Source organism: Pelecanus crispus, chromosome 1, assembly GCF_030463565.1.
Source record: "Pelecanus crispus isolate bPelCri1 chromosome 1, bPelCri1.pri, whole genome shotgun sequence".
In the NCBI taxonomy this organism is placed as follows: Eukaryota; Metazoa; Chordata; class Aves; order Pelecaniformes; family Pelecanidae; genus Pelecanus; species Pelecanus crispus.
Genome location: NC_134643.1, coordinates 57,409,481 through 57,427,043, shown reverse-complemented (window position 1 = coordinate 57,427,043; position 17,563 = coordinate 57,409,481). Strand labels below are relative to the sequence as shown.

At 50.4% G+C, this 17,563-nt stretch overlaps 1 protein-coding gene across 9 annotated transcripts in view; it reads left to right on the top strand.

Moving 5' to 3' along the window:
- ZC3H7B (zinc finger CCCH-type containing 7B) overlaps nucleotides 1-8,889 on the top strand; it is a 49,601-nt gene extending 40,712 nt beyond the window's left edge. For all 9 annotated transcript variants that reach the window (XM_075709632.1, XM_075709645.1, XM_075709611.1 and 6 more), the window contains exons 19-23: nucleotides 294-399; nucleotides 1,800-1,908; nucleotides 3,657-3,790; nucleotides 4,599-4,762; nucleotides 5,545-8,889. In XM_075709632.1, the coding sequence (XP_075565747.1) occupies nucleotides 294-399; nucleotides 1,800-1,908; nucleotides 3,657-3,790; nucleotides 4,599-4,762; nucleotides 5,545-5,737 (706 nt within the window). In that variant the 3' untranslated portion in view covers nucleotides 5,738-8,889. The remainder of the gene's footprint in view (nucleotides 1-293; nucleotides 400-1,799; nucleotides 1,909-3,656; nucleotides 3,791-4,598; nucleotides 4,763-5,544) is intronic.
- Nucleotides 8,890-17,563: the final 8,674 nt, after the last annotated feature.

Here is a 17,563-nt window from a genome sequence, read left to right as displayed (position 1 = left end):
AGCTGTTTAGTAACCCATGGTTGATGCCATGTGAGACTTGGGGGAGACTTTTGTGGCTTTATGAGAAGAGATACCGTGGAAAATATGTGATTAGTACAGGGAGAAACCCTCCTAAAACACTCTTCTTGTGATTTCTGTGTCACCGATGTGTATGTCTAGGAGCAGCCAGATAGTGGCAGGGACAAGCTGGACTGGAGGATCTGGTCATCTCGCAATATTTAAGGGTCTCTGAGGAAAACAAAACCTTGTTCTGCTCTTCCTTTGCCTGTCTTGATTTATTCTCTCTTCTTCAGTTGGACGAAGGAACGTCGCGTCCTGCTGGTGATGTCCAAAGCAAAGAAGAAGTGGGTGTCTGTCCGACCACTGCCTTCCATTCGCAACTTCCCACAGCAATATGATGTAAGCCCCATGCCCAGCACAGCCAGGTGCCCCTTCCCCTTCCCTCCTGGCATGGTGTAGTGCTTTGAGGGCTGGTCCCTTGTAGTCCTGGCAGGGAAGCAGGCATGTTTTGGCTGAGGTGGGAGGCAAGGACAGACTGAGGGCAGGAAGATCGCAAACGCATCCAGCAAAAGAGTGGAGCAGGAGGAGGAGCAGCACCCATTTAAACCAGTCTGTGTATGTATGTGAGTTTCTGACGTTGCTGTTAATTCAGTCAGCGTCTCGAGAAGTGGCTGGCACACGGTTTGGAAATGAGATTTAAGTCTCCCCTTAGGTCAGGGTTTCTCAATGTGGGTGAGAGGTGAGACGGAGCGCTTGGGAGAAGCCTATCCCTGCCTTTGCTGTGGCTGTGCTGCCGTAGATTGTGAAACTTGCTCATGATGTGTTTTGAAAGCAAAACTAAGAACTCAGCTAAAAAGACACGTGCTGTGAGGAAAACTACAGATATCAATCGCCATATTCAGGGCTGGGGTTGGAGGTTGGATAATTTCTCTCTCCCCCTTCTTTTGTTTTTCCCCGAAAAGAGAAAGCTCCTCTCCCTCCTACCCTGTGGGATCTGGTGCCCCTTAGTCCATGGGCAGGTGCAAGGCCACTCGTAAGGCCTTGAGCACTCTCTAGTTGCAGGCCAGTTGCTGGAAGCTGGGGAGTTATTTACAGATGCTGCAGTAGGAGACGAGGCCAGCAGGTGAGTTGCAGATCATGCAGCAAAGGCAAGTCGCCATATGAGTGTGCTTTGCCTGAGCTTCTACCCAGCCCTCGCTAGAGAGGAACAGCGTTGTCTTTTCCCCCCTGATTTGTGTGGGACAGCTGGTCTCCATACTGTTGTCCTCCTCTGGTGGCAGGACTAGGGGAGAAGGGACAATCAGTAAATACAATCCTTGGAAAGCTTCTTGTTTTCTCTGGCAATGCTGTTGGTAGCTGCGAGGTAAAGTTGTGCATGCTGGTGCGGTCTAAGCAACCCATAAGGCCACTCTTCACCCACTTGGAGATGGCTGGAGAATGAGTCACCTTTGGGGACCAGCAATGTGACCAGCAGGAGACACTGTTGGGTCGATCCAGGTTGCTCCCTGCTGTCTCCCCCAGGGCCAGTGCTAACCATACCTGTACCCTGTCACCTAATGGAAATGGCAACGAGAGAGGCCAGGTGCTGAACTGAGCTGCCTGCATGTTTATAGGGAAGTCTTTACCTTCATGTCATCAGGAGCTTGAGGAAAAGAAGGATGAGTTAATGATGTATGAAGTGTCCTGTTTGCGACCTCTCCTGTGTGCAGTTTAATGTTCCAGCTGGTTTTTTGAACCCACTTTCCCCTCTAGCAAGGGGTGTTTGTGCAGATGCTAAATTTTGCTCTGTCTTTTAACAGTTGTGTATCCACGCACAAAATGGCAGGAAATGCCAGTATGTGGGCAACTGCTCCTTCGCCCACAGCCCTGAGGAGAGAGACATGTGGACCTTCATGAAGGAAAATAAAAGTGAGTGGGGGAAACATGGGCCAGAGAGTTTGGGGAGAGGGAAGAGGACATTTGGGCAGTGGATGCAGGGTCTGTTAAGACATACCCTTGACAACAGAGATGGAGCTGGACAGAGCTGGTACCATAAGCTTAGGTGGGATTATGGGGCAGGTCTGTCTACAGTAATTTAGAGCTGCTCTTTTCTTAAACATGCATGTATATCTTGAGTCCCTCGCTCTGGGACTAGCACACAGTGGTCCAATGTCTTGCATTGCTCCATTGCTGCCCTCCCTTTCTGCAGCTCTTTGAATCCACCCTCTGATGTCCCTCCAGTTGCCTGTACTGTCCCAGGCCTGGCTTTGTATGGAGCTCTGCCAAAGCACCAGTCCTGACCTGTAGCTGCTCCTGTATCTTTTCCTGTCTGTATTGTACCTGCCTTGGCTTTCTTGCCCATTTCTGCTCATATCCCTTACTCCTGGGCTGCGGTGCTCCCTGCTCATGGCATTGTATTCAAAGGAGTGGATTTGAGATCCTGAATGAGAACATCGTTGGGTGGTGCCTTTGTGGAAGAGCTTGTCTGGAATTAATTATGCAGGCTCCCGACTTACCTTCTGGGGGATAGCTGGGGGGTTGCCCAAGTCCTGGATGGCCAGCTCTCTGGCAGCAATCCTTGTTTATTCAGACCAACAGCAAGCTGGGAAAAAAGACTCTCTTTGCAAGGCCCAGTTGTCCAGTTGCTCACCTAGCTGTGTTGGGAGATGCTGGAAAGCTTGAAGGGTTTCAGGCCTGCCCTGAGTTTGTCCAGTCTTTATGCTTGGATGGAGGGTCTTTCTGCTCAGCCAAACGCTGTTACTTGTTACAGTTCGTCATTTTATTGCTGAGGCCTTTAAAGCACATCAGACCAGTCTGGGTGTGTTTGCTCAAGCATGAAGGTGAATCTTCAAATGACAGCGTTGTTTTAGTTTGGGGGAATTTGCATTCATTATCCCCAATTGCCTTGAGTCCCTCAATTACCCATTTAGTGAGGAGTAAATCACTACCGCATCACACTTACAGCGTCGCATCGGTGTCTGGAAACATTTATGTTTCCATAGCCTCTCTCAGGAGCTGATCTTGGAAAGGCAGATGTGCAGTCAAAGCTTCCACCCAAAATTTCCCTTCCCACTAGTACGGTGAATGGGTTTTAAACCAAAAGCACCAAGAGACGTCAACTGCAGTCCTCTGGGCAGGTTTTGAACTTGGGGCAAGCTATCATTAGGTCTTCCTCCCCTCCCTGGTGCTTCCTGTGGCCAGCTTGCTTAAGGGCTCTCCTCCCTCTCTGGTGCTGAGGATGAAGCTTAGGCTTAGAGGGAAGGGACAGATCTGAATCCAGCCCCTGCCTTAGCTCCCTGGCTGGAGTGAGATGTCTGCTGAGGTCAAGCAGAATCAGGCCTGATGGAGAACCAGCTTGTGGGGTGAAGTCCATGGAGATCTTGGGGCACTTTCCCTCCTTCCTGAATACTTTGTGTAGCTGCTGTCACACTTGCCCCTCGACTCACAGAAGATACCCCCCCACGCCAGGTGGTGTGGTGTGAATTTGATTCCTCTCCCCAGGGCTTTCATCTGAGGAGGTGACATCAGGCCTCCCGAGCACAGGCCTTCAGTCTGACAGCAGCTGCTGCCATGCAGGAGAGGGGAGGGAAGGGCTGCCCCAGCATTTGTCTTTTTCTCATAGTTTGTGCACGGTGCGGGAGGTTGTCTGAGTGACTTCACGGGTCACCTTTGTGCAGTACTAGATATGCAGCAGACCTATGACATGTGGCTAAAGAAACACAATCCTGGGAAGCCTGGAGAGGGGACACCGCTCACCTCACGAGAAGGGGAGAAACAGATCCAGATGCCCACCGACTACGCTGACATCATGGTAATCAGCTGATCTCTTGTCCTTCATCCCTCTTTCTCCTCCTCAGTGCTGATAGCCTGCCCTCTCCTGTGCTCCAGGGGTGAGCTAGCAGGGACTGCATTGTTCTTGTGGGAAAGAGCCTGTGCTAATGTAGGGTTAAATGGACAGCTTGGAGCAGCACAGCAAGGGCAGCACAGATGAGGCAGAAAGGGATTGACCCGGGGTCAGCAAGGCTCTGCAGTGGCTTTTCTGTTAATCCTCGAGTCAGTAGGAGTCTACCTTAGATTCCCTTCTGCGTGGGCTCAGCCTCTCCCCAGGGTTCCTGCGTGCTCCTGGGAATGCTGGCAAAGCCATTGCTGGCCTGTTGGAAGAAGAGGGAGAAGGTTGGAGAGGAGCTGGGTCTGGAGCGCAGAGGCCTTGGAAAACTAGAGGCAGATGCGTCTCCTTAGCCCAGGCGTGTTGGCTGGTGTAAGGGTTTGTGCTCCTGAAGAGTCCCGCATTGCCTGTGCACCTGGGGGCCTTGCAGTCAGACCCCATCTGGGCTGTCAGTAGGGGCAGGGGACTGTGTCAGTGAACTGAGCTGTCCTGTTCTCTGAGCCCATTAGAACTGTAGGTAGACCTCAATGAACCATCTCCTCTGCTCCCCCTTAGTGGCAGCATGACGCCTTGAAGATGACATGGCAAGGGAAGTGTGGGAGGTCGTAGACTGAGCAGAGCTTCCAAGGATGCTCTGGAAGGAGAGGGGGAGAGGTAGTGCCAGCACGAGGAAAGCCAATGGGTGCGACTGTTAACGCACTGACTGGCCCTTTGCTCTGTCTGCACCGGTTAGATGGGCTACCACTGCTGGCTCTGCGGGAAGAACAGCAACAGCAAGAAGCAATGGCAGCAGCACATCCAGTCAGAGAAGCACAAGGAGAAGGTCTTCACCTCGGACAGTGACTCCAGCTGCTGGAGCTACCGCTTCCCCATGGGCGAGTTCCGGCTCTGCGAAAGGTACCGTTGCTTCATCTCCCTCCTGTGCTGCTGCTGCAGGGACAGGGCAACAGGCCTAGGGCCTCTGTCATCCCTCCTCCTCCTCCTTAACCACTACCTCCTCCTCCTCTCACGGAGTCCCCAGGGACTTCCACTTGGAGGAGGAGTGGGACAAGCTGACAGGTTCAGGTGACAGTGAGGCTGCTGTTGGATCCCAGAGGTGCTCAGCCACACTACTGAGTGGTAAAAGTACATTTCTGAGCGCATGTCTTTAGAAAATGAGAGCGAGCTTCATGTCTGCACCTGTGCCCTCCAGAGCCAGGATGCTCTCAGCTCTCAGGCTGCTAAACAGTCTGCTTGGCCCGATGCTTGGGGGAACCCCAAGTGCTTTCTTTATTAAATGGTTTGAATGTCTCACACCCTCTGAATCAGCACCTTGAGGTGTCTTCAGAAGGCTTGTGATGGTTAGAAATGCTGTTTTGGTTAGAGAGAAGGCTGTCTCTTGTGGTATTTCCTCTCGTGTGGTGGTTTCTCCTCATCCCTGCTGGTCCAGTTCCAGCTCATGTCATTTCATTCTGTTGACTAAATCCCCTCATAGATGTTGCTCTGTTCGCTGCTCTGTTTCTGTACCCAGCCTCCATGTTGCCTTCCCCAGCTGCACGTGGGTTTGTAGCATAATCACCTCGCGCTTAGAAAAGAGAGTTTGCAGCGTGTTTCAGTGGACCCTGATCGAGTATCTGAGATGGGGAGCTCAAAACCCTGTCCTGGAGGTGTCCTCCTGATCGTGCTCCTTGTGCTGGCAGGTTCCAGAAGAGCAAGGCCTGCCCCGAAGGAGAGGAGTGTCGCTATGCCCACGGCCAGGACGAGCTGACGGAGTGGCTAGATCGGAGGGAGGTGCTGAAACAGAAACTAGCCAAAGCCCGCAAGGACATGCTGCTCTGCCCTAGGGATGACGACTTCGGGAAATACAACTTCCTATTGCGGGATGGGGTATAGTAAGGGTTGTGGAGGGAGCCTGTTGGCTGGAGAAACATGGGGCGGGTTTTCCGAGAGTGGCAGTAGCAGGGAGAGCGAGATCTGTGTCTCGCAAAGAGAACTTTTTCTTTTCTTTCATTTTGAGATTATGAGATGATGATTTATTAGTGGTGAATGAAATTGTGAATTTGATTCTCCTTGGCCAGCGAACGCCATGCTCACTGAGTTTATGATCTGTCTTCTCTCTCTTCTTTCCCCCAAATTCTCCTTCCTCTCCATCTTCTTGTTTTCACTGTCCTTCATTCAAAGTAATGAATCCAGTCTGTACTGGGCTGCGAATTGGCGAATTTCTCCTTGTGTCATTCTTGTGCCCTTCAATTCGGAGTGTGGCTGCAGAGGTCCAGAGGACAAAGCTGAGAGAAAGGGCCAGACATCTAGTGAAAAGGTGACCATGAAGTTCATGTGCTCCTTTTCTCAGTGCTGCAGAGCAAGCCCCACTTACGCTGCTGCAGCCGGCCTGCTCTCCTGGGAGTTCAGTACCAGAAGAATTAGGAATTGAGGTGCAAAAGAAGGAAAACCGCTAGATCTGGCTTAAAACATCTAGGCTTAAGCTCCTGCTGTCTGTATTGCCCTGAGGCATCAGCTGGCGCTGAGAAGGGTAACAGCCGTCTGGTATAAAGAGTGTAGCTAAAAGGCAGCGGTGAGAGGCAGTGCTGTTCTCTATGCCAGCCTTGTCCTTTCTGGCGGTCTCAGCCTGTAAGCAGTAAACGTGTGTTCTGTCCTGAGCTTCCCTCTCCTCCTCTCCTCTGCAGTCCAGCTGCGCTCTGCAGGTTTGCATGCATGGATGGCACCATCCACTCAAACACAAACACATCTCCCTCCCAGCCTTCGTGAGGGATGCCTTTTTCATACAAAGTCTCCCAGGACTGCAAGCTCAGAGCCCTTGGGGCTGGCAGTGCTATATCCATGGTAAATACAATCTGGCTGTGCACTGCTTGGTGCTTTGGCATTGCTGGATCCCCCTTTTCCCTCCCTGCTCCCATATCCTTGAGGTTCCCAGCTTCAAGAGAGATCGGATGTGGAAATGTAGGAGATACTGGGGGCGGGGGAGGCAACTGGCACCTTTCTAAACCAGCCTCCAGGTAGGTGCATGAGCTCCACTGGGGTAGTTACGGCCCAGGAGCAGAGTGCGCTGCATGCTGGTCTTGGGTCTTTCCAGTGATGCTATGTGTGCTAAGTAAGCTGAATGTGTCTCTGAGCTTGTTTCTTCTTTAAAATGTGGATGGTGGTCACAGGTTTGGTAGGAGCTTCCCTTCTTGGCTGTACAGCACCTTGAGATCTGGCCTGGAAGGGGCCAGGACCATAACATCTGGTGATAACACAGATGGCTTCTGAGAGATCTGGGAGACCTGGGGAGGGAAGTGGTTGTTTCTACCTCTGCCCACGTATGGGGAGGAGGATGAGATGAGGAAGGATCCATAGTGCTGTGGGGAAAGAGAGTGACCAACGCAGTTATCAGACGTGGCAGTTTTTGAGTGGCCAGGTGCTGTATTTTCTCCTCTGCCCTTTGCTGTAGCTGCCCAGATTGTACCTTCTCCTGGCGCTCCTTGTGCTCAAGCAGTCAATTTTATAAATAGAGAGGGACGGGGGAGGAGGTAGGCATCAGCTCCTGGGCTATCCTGTTCTGCTCTTCTTGGGCAGAGACGCCAAGAAAGCGAATCTGGATTGGGGAATGTTGGAACATGTTTTTTATTTTAAAACAAATCTGCATCTCTAGTGTGACTCTAGCGTTCGCTGCGCTGTGATTTCTCATACGATAACTTGTTCAGGTTACAGAGTGGGTCGCTGTCCCCTCTCCCCATCTCTGTGATGAGAGCCGAGCTGCTCAGCGGGGCTTTGGAGGGACGGAGTGGGGCCGAGGCGGGGAGAGGGCAAGTGTGAGTGAGGCGAGGGAGGCCCACGGTCACGGGGGTTGCGTCGAGTATCTCTTTTTGTTTTCCCTGATATGATAACCTGGTCTGTGGTGTTGCAGTACTTTGTCACCAGACTTGTTTTAGTGTGTATATATGTGACCCCTCCCGTGAAGCATATATACACAGGTATTAAATATATCGCTCTATATAATATTATATGTGTGTGGTATCGAAGGAATCTTTTAAATGAGGGTGAAGGAAAAGGACTCGGGCCAGGAAACGCAGCATCTCCAGTTTAAATATGAAGACTTCTATTTGGGCTAGGGAAAGGGAAATAACAAAGAGGGGAGGGTTTTATATAGATAGGTATAAATTTTGAGATGGGACAGGTTTCCCTGTTCACATTTTTGAAACCCCCTAGGATGTCCTCGCAGTCCCATCTCAGTGAAGGAGTATTATACTGCTAACTAGTGAGTAAAGTTTTAATGATAAGGCTTTGCTTATATTATTTAAAGAGACATTGTGAAAGGCAGGAAGCTTCACACTTGACTTCCCAGGCTCACTTTATCAAGCCAAGAGGGTTTTCTTCAGCATGTTATGTACGCTTAGCAGCACTGCTCAGTGCTCACGGCTCTACAACAGATAAACCACAAGTTGTAGGGCTGTTTTAGTGGTGCATTCACACGACCCTGTGATAACTCTCTCTTTTCTTCATTCAAGTGAGGGAAAAAGAAAATTTTGCAGCACAGAACCAAATCCGAGGGTTATTAACAAAAGAAGTGATGTTTTAATTTTATAACATTAGAAGAAAATCTCATATCCTGTAAAATAACCACAGACACACGCTCACACAGAGTAGAGACTTTGATTCAGATGAACTGGTTAAATGCTGAAGGACTTAGTGAAAATCTTTTCCCAAATCCTTTGGTAGGGGCAGGGATTTAAGTGATGCTGGTGTTGGAGTTAACCTGGCCTTTACAGGGGGAAGTAAAAAAACAAAAAATACCCTACTTAGCTTGTATGAAACTGTATGTCAAAAATGGATGGGTTTTAGCAAGTGAAAGGAAAAGATAGCAAGGGGATGCTGCAGTTCTGAGCTGGGTAGTAATGATTTCGAGTCCTTTAATATGTCTTTGTATTAATATAATTTAAGAATACCACGCTTTACTATTAAAAAAGAACTTAGTATCTTTCATAAGGTCTAGTATCAGGATAATAATGTAGATGTTTTAACAACATTTTTGTTTTTGTTCTTAAATAAAAAAAAACAAACTTGCTTCTTTTAGCCTTTGTAATAGAAAATAAAAGTGTGCACTTTAAACCCTCTCCTGATCCAGTGTGTGTTTGCATTTATCAAATATCCCACAAAGGCTTTTTATCTTGGTTTCAGGTTTCCCTGCTGTTAAGGAGGGAAGCAAAGGGAGGACTGCAAGCATCGGATCGCTTTCTCTTTCTCCCATTGCCTATGTGTGTATTAACAGATTCTGCAGTTCTTCATCAGAAGCACAGTTCTGGTGAACTTTGTTTAAGATTTTTTTTTTTTCTTTCCCCCAAGCACCAAGAATTACACGCTCTGCATTAACACATAGTTTCAGGTGTTTGGGTAACCTGTGTTTTGAAACCTCCAGTAATCGGGTCTTGTAATCACCTCCATCTAGAGGTTGTTCCGCTGTGTAGGCTTCTCTGTTCAACCGGGTCAGCCAGTTCTTTTGCCTGCCAGTGTGCACCCTGCCAGGGAAGATGCCCTTAGCCCTGCCTACCGAGTCACATGCAGCTCGGGCCATGGGAAGCGTCTGTGCAGATTCCCCCTGATGAGGATGCTGTGTGGCAAAGAGCATACCTGGGGGAAGAGGTCAGCGTGAAAACATTTATTAATAAAACTCTTTTCTTTATTTTTCAAATCTATCATGATGCAGATTAATCTGGGATTCTTGATGAAGCCAAAACTGGAGATGCGGCAAAGATGAGGGAGTCCCATGGAGACACCCTGCTACTGCTGTTTAAACTGCTAGGGTGACCAGACGTCATATCCAGCGAGACCTGAGCAGAGGAGTTACGCATCTCCCCCACATGCCTGGATACAGACACAAGGACTCAGGTCCTTCTGGTCATAGGAGGAGAGGTCTGAATACAAGCTTGTAGTATTGTATTATTCTGTAGTATTCTCCAGAAGGAACGAGGAGACCGGTGCACTCTTAAGGTGCATCTGTTGAGTATGTACAACGTGAGAGGCATTAGTTTTACCCTCCAAAGATCATTGAGGCCATGCTGGCAAGAGTGAGGGTAGCTTTTCCAATACCACGGGGACGAAAACTGTCAAACTGCGAGGCAGACAAAGCACAAGGAGGAAAACGACAGTGTTTTCCTTGCAGGTTTGAGCCTCAGCTGTAAACCCCTCCTCACCGGTGTTTTTTTATTGAAGAAAATAAACTTGTGTTTTGAAGAGGCAGGGAAAGGGGTGGTGACTTCAGTAGTCAGATCCTCGTAGGAACTTCAGCAGATACAAAGGCAAGGGGGAGAGCCCCAGGTCAGCCGGGAAGGATCCAGGTCTGATGGAGGATTGAGAGGAGCAGGGGTAGAGACCCGAGAGATGGGAGGAAAGCTTCGTACTAAAGACCTTTAATGCTGTCACACAGCAGACTGGCAGAGGGAGTTTGCCTTGCAAAGCGTGCAAGCTGCAGATGGGATTCCTAAGCAGTTCTGCGACTGAGTCTGTCTGCTCACACTATCGGATAAGATTTCTGGGCAGTGACAGCAGGTGATGCAAATGCTGTCATAACTGTGTTTGCTGCAGCCGTTGCAACCAAGAACAGGGCCATGTTGCATCGTGCCCTGTGCAAGGAGAGCGGCAGAAAGTTCCTGCCCTGCAGGACCTGTAACCTGCAGAGGTGTGCTGGTCACTGTCTGGGGTGGAGGACACAGAGGAGGTAACACCTGAGGGGAAAAGCATTGGTCAGAAAGCAATGTCCTAAAAGGGGCCTGGATGGGAGTGGCTGGTGGGAGGGAACTGGAGGAGGAAAGGCTGCAGGAGTGCCGGTTGGAGCAGACACTTGGTGTGGGGTGGAGGAAGGTGCTGAACAGACTTGGTTGGGTGCCTGTGGGGTGGCTCTGGGCAGAGGTCCTATGGACAGCTAGCTCTTGGTGCTTCCTGGAAAGCTGTAGGCACTGCTCAGGAGCTCTGCGCCATGTCTCACCCAGCCTCGCCCCTTTCTCCCCAGGATGGGAGGGGACAGGACGGGGCCCATCCATTCCCAATAACCTCTCTACCTTCCCAGCTGGATTGTTGCCTCCCGCTTCTCTATGGTTCCCCTTCTGGGCAGAAGCAGCAGGTCCTGGTGCCCCCAGGGAAGGTGTGGTGTTTCCTGAAAGCAGATCCAGGTGCAGCAAGGAGGAGAGCAGGGATCAGATGAGGTGGCAGCTCCAGCTGACTCCTTCCCCACTGCAACAGTCCTGGCCTTGGCAGCTCCTGAGACTGCCCCTTTCAGGGGTACGCCTCTCTGCAGTTTAGCTTATGGATGGCAGTGCCCCAGAAAACTCCTGCTTTTTCCTGAGAGCTTTGGAAGGCACAGACATAGCAGAGAATCTCAGGAAACAGGGTTATTCGTTACCATCTGGATTAATCCTCCCCAAAATGGTATTTACCTAGGGCTGGGATGGAAATCTCTAAACCCAAATGCCAGAGTAGATTTGGCTTGCTTGGAACCAGAAAAATATTCAGTGCTGGAGGTGCTCTTTGGTGTATTTCCCGTGTTCTCTGTGGATTTCCTCTGTCTGCCTTAGCTATGGGCTTTCATTAGTGCTGGGGCCCTCCAGGCAGATGGTCAGGAAGGATGAAGAGCTGCATAGTTTTTCTAATTGAATACCAAGGCATGCTCCTGCGTCTGTACCCCAGCAAAGCTGAGGCATAGAGGGAAAGTCCTGTTTCCATGGGAGCGAGATGGCCTCAGTTTTCCTCAGCCAAAGGGCTTGAGGATAACTGCAACATAGCCGGACATTGCCCCTGGGAGCTGTGGTGGGGATTCAATACAGAAGCAGTGTTTCAAAAGAAGGTCTCAGCAGGGTGGATCTTCTCCTGTTCAGGACCATTCATATCTTGGCTTTTGGGGATCAGTGGCAGCCAAACTGCCCAGGATTCTTGGAGGATCGGTTGTTTTCTTTCAGCCTACATGCCTTCCCCAGGCTCAGCTGACTCCTGCATCCATCCATCAGGCTCTGACCTCTTGGGCCATGGTGCTGCAGAATCCCTGCTCCTGCCAGGGGCCACGTTGTTGTCGTTCCCGGGAGGGGTGAGTGAGCCTGGGAAGGGATGGCCGAGGGACAGCCAAGGTCCTTAAAGCCAGCCTCTTCATTTTGAGAAGGAAGCAGCCGGCAGAGCATGTATCTTCCTTGCTGTCCCACCCAACAGTCTCCCACAGACCCTGGCAGAGGCCCAGCAATCATTGTCCTTGGATTTCCCCATCCTGCCTTAAATGCCTTGGTTTATTGCTGCTCTTGGCACCTCCTGGGCTCTGACTCCTGCCAAGGCTTGTTCGGAGAGCTCCCAAAGCTGGCTCTGCCCAGGCTCCCAGAGCATTTCTGGAGCAGGGAAATGCACAAAGGCGGCTCTAGGTGTCCTTCCTGCCCAGGGCAGCGCAACTTCTGGTGATCCCAAGAGTCTTTCTCACGTTTTCTCCCTGCCTAGTACCTAGTTTTCTGGCAAATGGCACCTCACAGGGCAAGGCCACGTGCGGAGGAGCAGAGCTGCGGTGCGCCCGGCTGCCACGTGAGTACCCCGAGAAGGGGGGGATGTCTTGGCGGGGGTGGGGTGGGAAGCAAAGCTCATTAGTTTTTTGGCACTCATTTTGGGGAATTAGTTTTTAGAAATCCTTTCACCTCAGGCGGGATGGGCAGGCGGTGCTTCCACAGAGCTGCACTACTCACTCAGGCATCCCGGCGCTGCTCTTCCACATAGGGAGGCAGGCACACCTGTACATATGCATGTGTATGCATGCAATACGCTGCCCGGGGCAGGGGCAGCCCCTTCAGAGTTGGGAAGGGGGCTCAGTGCAAGCCCTCATCAGGCCTGAGTGTCTGTGCCCCATGTTGATACCATCAAAAGTACCTAAAGGGTTGCACACACGTGTTTCAGGCGCCAGGCAGAGTCTTTAGCCAACACGGAGCCCCAGTCCCACTTTTACCACCCTCAGCTGTCTACCCTCCTGCACTGGCTTTGTCGCTCCTTTGCCCACCTCCTTTTCTTTTAAAGTAATCTGCTGTGGATGCAGACACCCCTGGTCTGGCCGCAGCCTTCCCTGCTGCTGCTGTTCTGGGTGTCCTTGCAGCGCCATAGATGTCCATCGCCACTAGCAGCTGCAGCATCTTGACCCCGTAGAAGTGGGGCAAGCCTCCTTTCAGAAAGGCTACAGTGAAGCTCAGCCTGCTGGTCCCTGCCAAGGTGAAAAAAATTCCCTATCAAACCCAATACACTATGCAAATAAATAGTTAAATCTGTAAACTGTCAGTGGAATGTGCATTTGTCCTAGGAGCTAGGACAAGAACAAAAAAAAAAAATTACAGATGTCTGCAGAGAGGCAGTGACTGACCTCTGGCAAAGGGTTTGCTTGGATAAAAGAAGAAAGGAAACCACTTACCAAGCTGGGTTTGGTGCAAGAACCAAACCCCGTGGGTGGGCCTGGAGCCTCCACACAGACCATGAGGAGTAGGTCTGATTTGTGGGACCTGCAGCAGAAGACATCCCCATATGAGGTGATACGGAAATTTCTGAATAATGGCTGTGCTGCTAAGGTGAATGATCTCGGGTGACTGAAAAAAAGAAAGCTGTTTCAAGAGTAGCAGGATTTATAAAGCTTCTAGAGATTTCTACGGGCTCTTGTCCTTATTTCCAGATACACTTCAGGGGAGTAACCTCCCTTGTCTGTCACCACAAAGTCCCCTCAGTACTGCTGGCTTCTGCCTGTCCCCTCACTATTGCCTGCCAGGGGCATGTGTGCTTCAGGGTGTTGGCTGCCAATGCATGTGCCCCAGATCAAACAGAACAAATAACAGCAGGTTTTCTCTCCGAGGAGGCATTAATTCGACACTCTTCTTCCTAGCTTATCTTTCATATAGAAAAAGATATTTAAATATATTTATCCCTTTGCCAAGGTGGGTAGCATGTTCTGGGGAGGGAGGGGTGGATGGATGGATAGATTAATACTGTTGTGTAAGCTTGTATCCTTAGAAAATCAGGCAAAAATGTTTTTTATTTTCTACGAGGACACATTACCTGATTGGAGGAAGCTGAGATAACAGCAATTAGTAATAATAACCAAAAATGCCTTTCTTTGGTCAAATGGCACTGCTGCTGGTGTGTTGCCCACGAGCTGTGCTTTCAGATACACATAAGAAACAACTAAGTTCCCTTCTGTAATGGTGGCCTCAGAAATCAGCGTGCAGCCAGGTGCCACCATCAAGTACAAGACCTGCAGCAACAATCTGCAGGACTGAGTTTCTGACCGAGGAGGCACCCAGGCGTGCCATCATCTCTTGTTTCGAGGCCGAGGGTGGCTGCAAGACACTGGTAGGAGGGGAGGCGGTGGAAAGGCAGCTCCAGAAGCACCACGGATGCAGCCCTGTGAAGGAGTTGAGGGAGCACTCCTGGGCCCAAGGGAGAGATGGCAGCTTGGAGAGATGCACGAAGACCCCCCTCACCCAGCTCAGTGTAATGAACAGCGTTGTATCAGAGAATGTCCGAAATGATTCTTCGGAGTCTCAAACTGCCAGGAAGGCTGTACCTACTGATAACACCTGCGCAGCGGTGCTCTACAATTCCTGGTGTGCTTTGAGCCTGATGGCAGACCTCTGTAGAGAGATCCCTCCAAAGACAGGAGCAGAGTTAGGGGTTTTAAAGGACATTTACATGCTCTGGCACTAACAGAAGTACATGAGCACAGTAGAGAGGTGAAGGGGTCGGGCGGGGGGAGGACAAGAATTTGGTTGTGCTTAAAAAAAAAGGCAACTCTTTGGAAAGAAAATCTATAAGGAGGGAGAGCATGGACCAAGGCAAACATTGACAGACGCCCACTCCTCCCCTCAGGACTGTGGGCAGCTGTGGCACTGCTGAACATGCTCCTTGGGCAAATGTGCCAAGGGGCCCAGCTAGCACTGCTCGGCAATCTGGGTAGCTGCACCGGGAGAGCTACAGAAAAGACACTGAAGGTGGCCCTTGCCTCTGCCATTTAAATTGGTGTTCCTGGAGTTTGGTCCTCTCTGTCACGTTAGGTGTCCCCTTCTGTGTGCCACCCACTTAGACTTAGAGCCAGCGTAAGTTGACTATGGGTGGTTGAGTCTGTGAGCAAATGTGCTGTTAAGGGCTGACGGGGCTTCTGAGTGATGGAGCAGAGCTGCTGAGACCTCCACTAACATGGGATTACAATAATAATAAATAACGATCTGATCTGATAACAGTGCAGCCAGCACAAATGATGCAATCTGTGGTCATGCCTGCAGCTTTCCAGAGCCAACGTTTCAACTCCATTCGCTAAAGCAGCTCAAGTGCTCTCCGTGGTAGGGACACAAGGGCAGATGCATGCTCCACACTGCTATGACTCTACTCCATAGCACAGTTTCTGCTTCCCTGGGGCTCAAAGCCTGGGCAGTGTTGATGCACCCTGTTGGTGATGTTACCCAAGCTCTTCTCCTGGGCAGGAGCTTGATTTTCAGGGATTATGAATCAAGAAGGACTCACTGTGTTGGCAGGAGACTTTGTGGACATGGCAAACACAACATGAGAGATGCGCTTTCAGATCTCTAGACAAAAACTTGTAAATGCCCATTGCAGGCTAATAATTCAAAATGCTAAGTGACAATTTCTTCTCAATGAACTCCTTCATCTTCTGAAGACGTAAATGTCAGTCAAGTGCTGCAGCAGCTGCTGTGAAGTCCTTGGGTGCCTCCAGACATGCAGTCAGATGTTTGTCCAGCTTTCAGGATGAGTTTGAGCCTGGGGCAAAACCAGGAGGTCCGGCTGCACCTGGCATTGGGCAGCTACCACATTCCCAGTCACTTTACCTTGCCATCATTTGATGAGAAGCAGGCCTAGGCATATATGGCAGTAGCTGTCCCAAACATTAGCGATGCCTGGTGGGACTGAGTGACCCCACTCCCTTTGCCTTGACCAGACAGAATGGACTGGAAGATTTTAGGAAAGGGCATGGCCCTCCTGGCTGGCAGGCTGTGCTCCAGGAGGGAGAGATGTGATCACCTCTCTTGCTCCAGCAGCCAGAATCCACTGACCTTTGAGAATGTCTGCAGGGTCTGTCTGCTATCTCCAGCTTTGGGTGGGTGGAGGACACCTTAACGGGCTGGGGTTAGTAGGGGACTGTTCTCCCTGAATGGCTTCACCACCGATGGTTATCACTGGCTATTTTCTTGCGTTCTCTCTGGGGAATGGGGGGGAGCAAATCACAGTGAAAATCCCAAGAGGTTGTAATGTAGTTGTATCATAATTAAGAATTCTACCAAAGCATCTAGTGTGTGATTTCTGAGCCTGATTAGATTGGGATCTAGATCATGAAACTTCCCCAGCTAATTTGAAATTCCCAACCACCCAGCCTGGCTAGGTAATTCTTTATTTTTGTTTCTATTGCGTTAAATCAAATGCATTTCCTTATGGGACCAAACAGAAACATGATGCTATTGGGACTGAGCAAAACCCTATCAGTTTTTAAGACTCTAAATGCTGGGCCAGTGAAACGCTTCACTTTAGGCATAAGAAAAGTCCTAATGACTTCATGCAGGCCTCTTCCATGCTTAGAGCCATGCATGGTTTGGCTGGGCTGTCCCCGAGAGCTGGGACTCACAGACCAGTGTAGGAATACCTGGTTCGTATCGACTCACACTGGTGCTGTAAGGCTGATCCTGGCAAAATGGACAGGAGCAAACTGAGAAATAAAGGCACTTCTGTTCTAATCATCACACCCAGCAAAAAAGATGACCCTGGCACGTGTAAGATGCTCCTTCCCAAGCCAGATCCTGATAAAGGAGATCAGACCTTTATCCTCCTGTCTCCAATCCATCCCTCCATGCTAAAAAACTTCACTAACAGGAGAGGAGGGACTTTGCATGCTCAAGATCTTACTTAAGCAGCTGTTGTTGGAGTACTTGCAGGATGCATGAACTCTCTTGCCTTACATCACTGCTCTGAGAGGAGGCTGTCGGCTTTCTGATAAAACTCTGTCACTTATGAAGAGAAAGTCTGCATTTTGCGAATGATGCACACTCGATAAGATGCCTTACGCTGTTACCAATATTGACTTAGGAGGGACACACAGTAAGTGTTGCATCATATACAAATATTGTGACTATCTGCATCTCAGAGAACTGAAAAGTTAGCAGGCAGATGCAGACAGCATGTGTGTCTCCGCGGGGCAGCCTGCGCAGCTCGGAGCTCCTCAGAGCCTCCCCAGAGCCCTTCAGAGGATCCCTTTGCTGTTGTGTTTGCAGCCAACATGTGTACTCCTGACAGCACATGCTTGCTTTCCGCCCTCCGCCCCCCTCAACGTGTGTATATGTTATAACACCTTGGGAAGGAAAAGGGCGCTGCCTTTGCAAAGTTAGATAACTGGCCCAGTTCTTTGCTGCCGGATTGGCTGGGAGAAGGCCCTGTAAAACCACGCTGGCCAGCCGCCCGGCCCAGCCCTGTGAGGCTGCAAGCTATTTCCACAATTGGCCACTTCAGAGTGGGAGAGGGGGAGGTGAAGACAGCTGAGCAAACTGCATCTTCGCCAGGCTGCTTCCCTTCCTTCTTGTTTTTTTTCTCAGCCGGAGTAGTTTGGCAAGCCCATTCCGGGTGCCTCCGAGCCCTTCTTGCAACGCCCAGGCGAGCAGGGTGTAGCATTGGCAGCCCAGCACCTGGCCCTCCCTTAGCTGTGCTAGCACAGTCCCAGGACAGGAC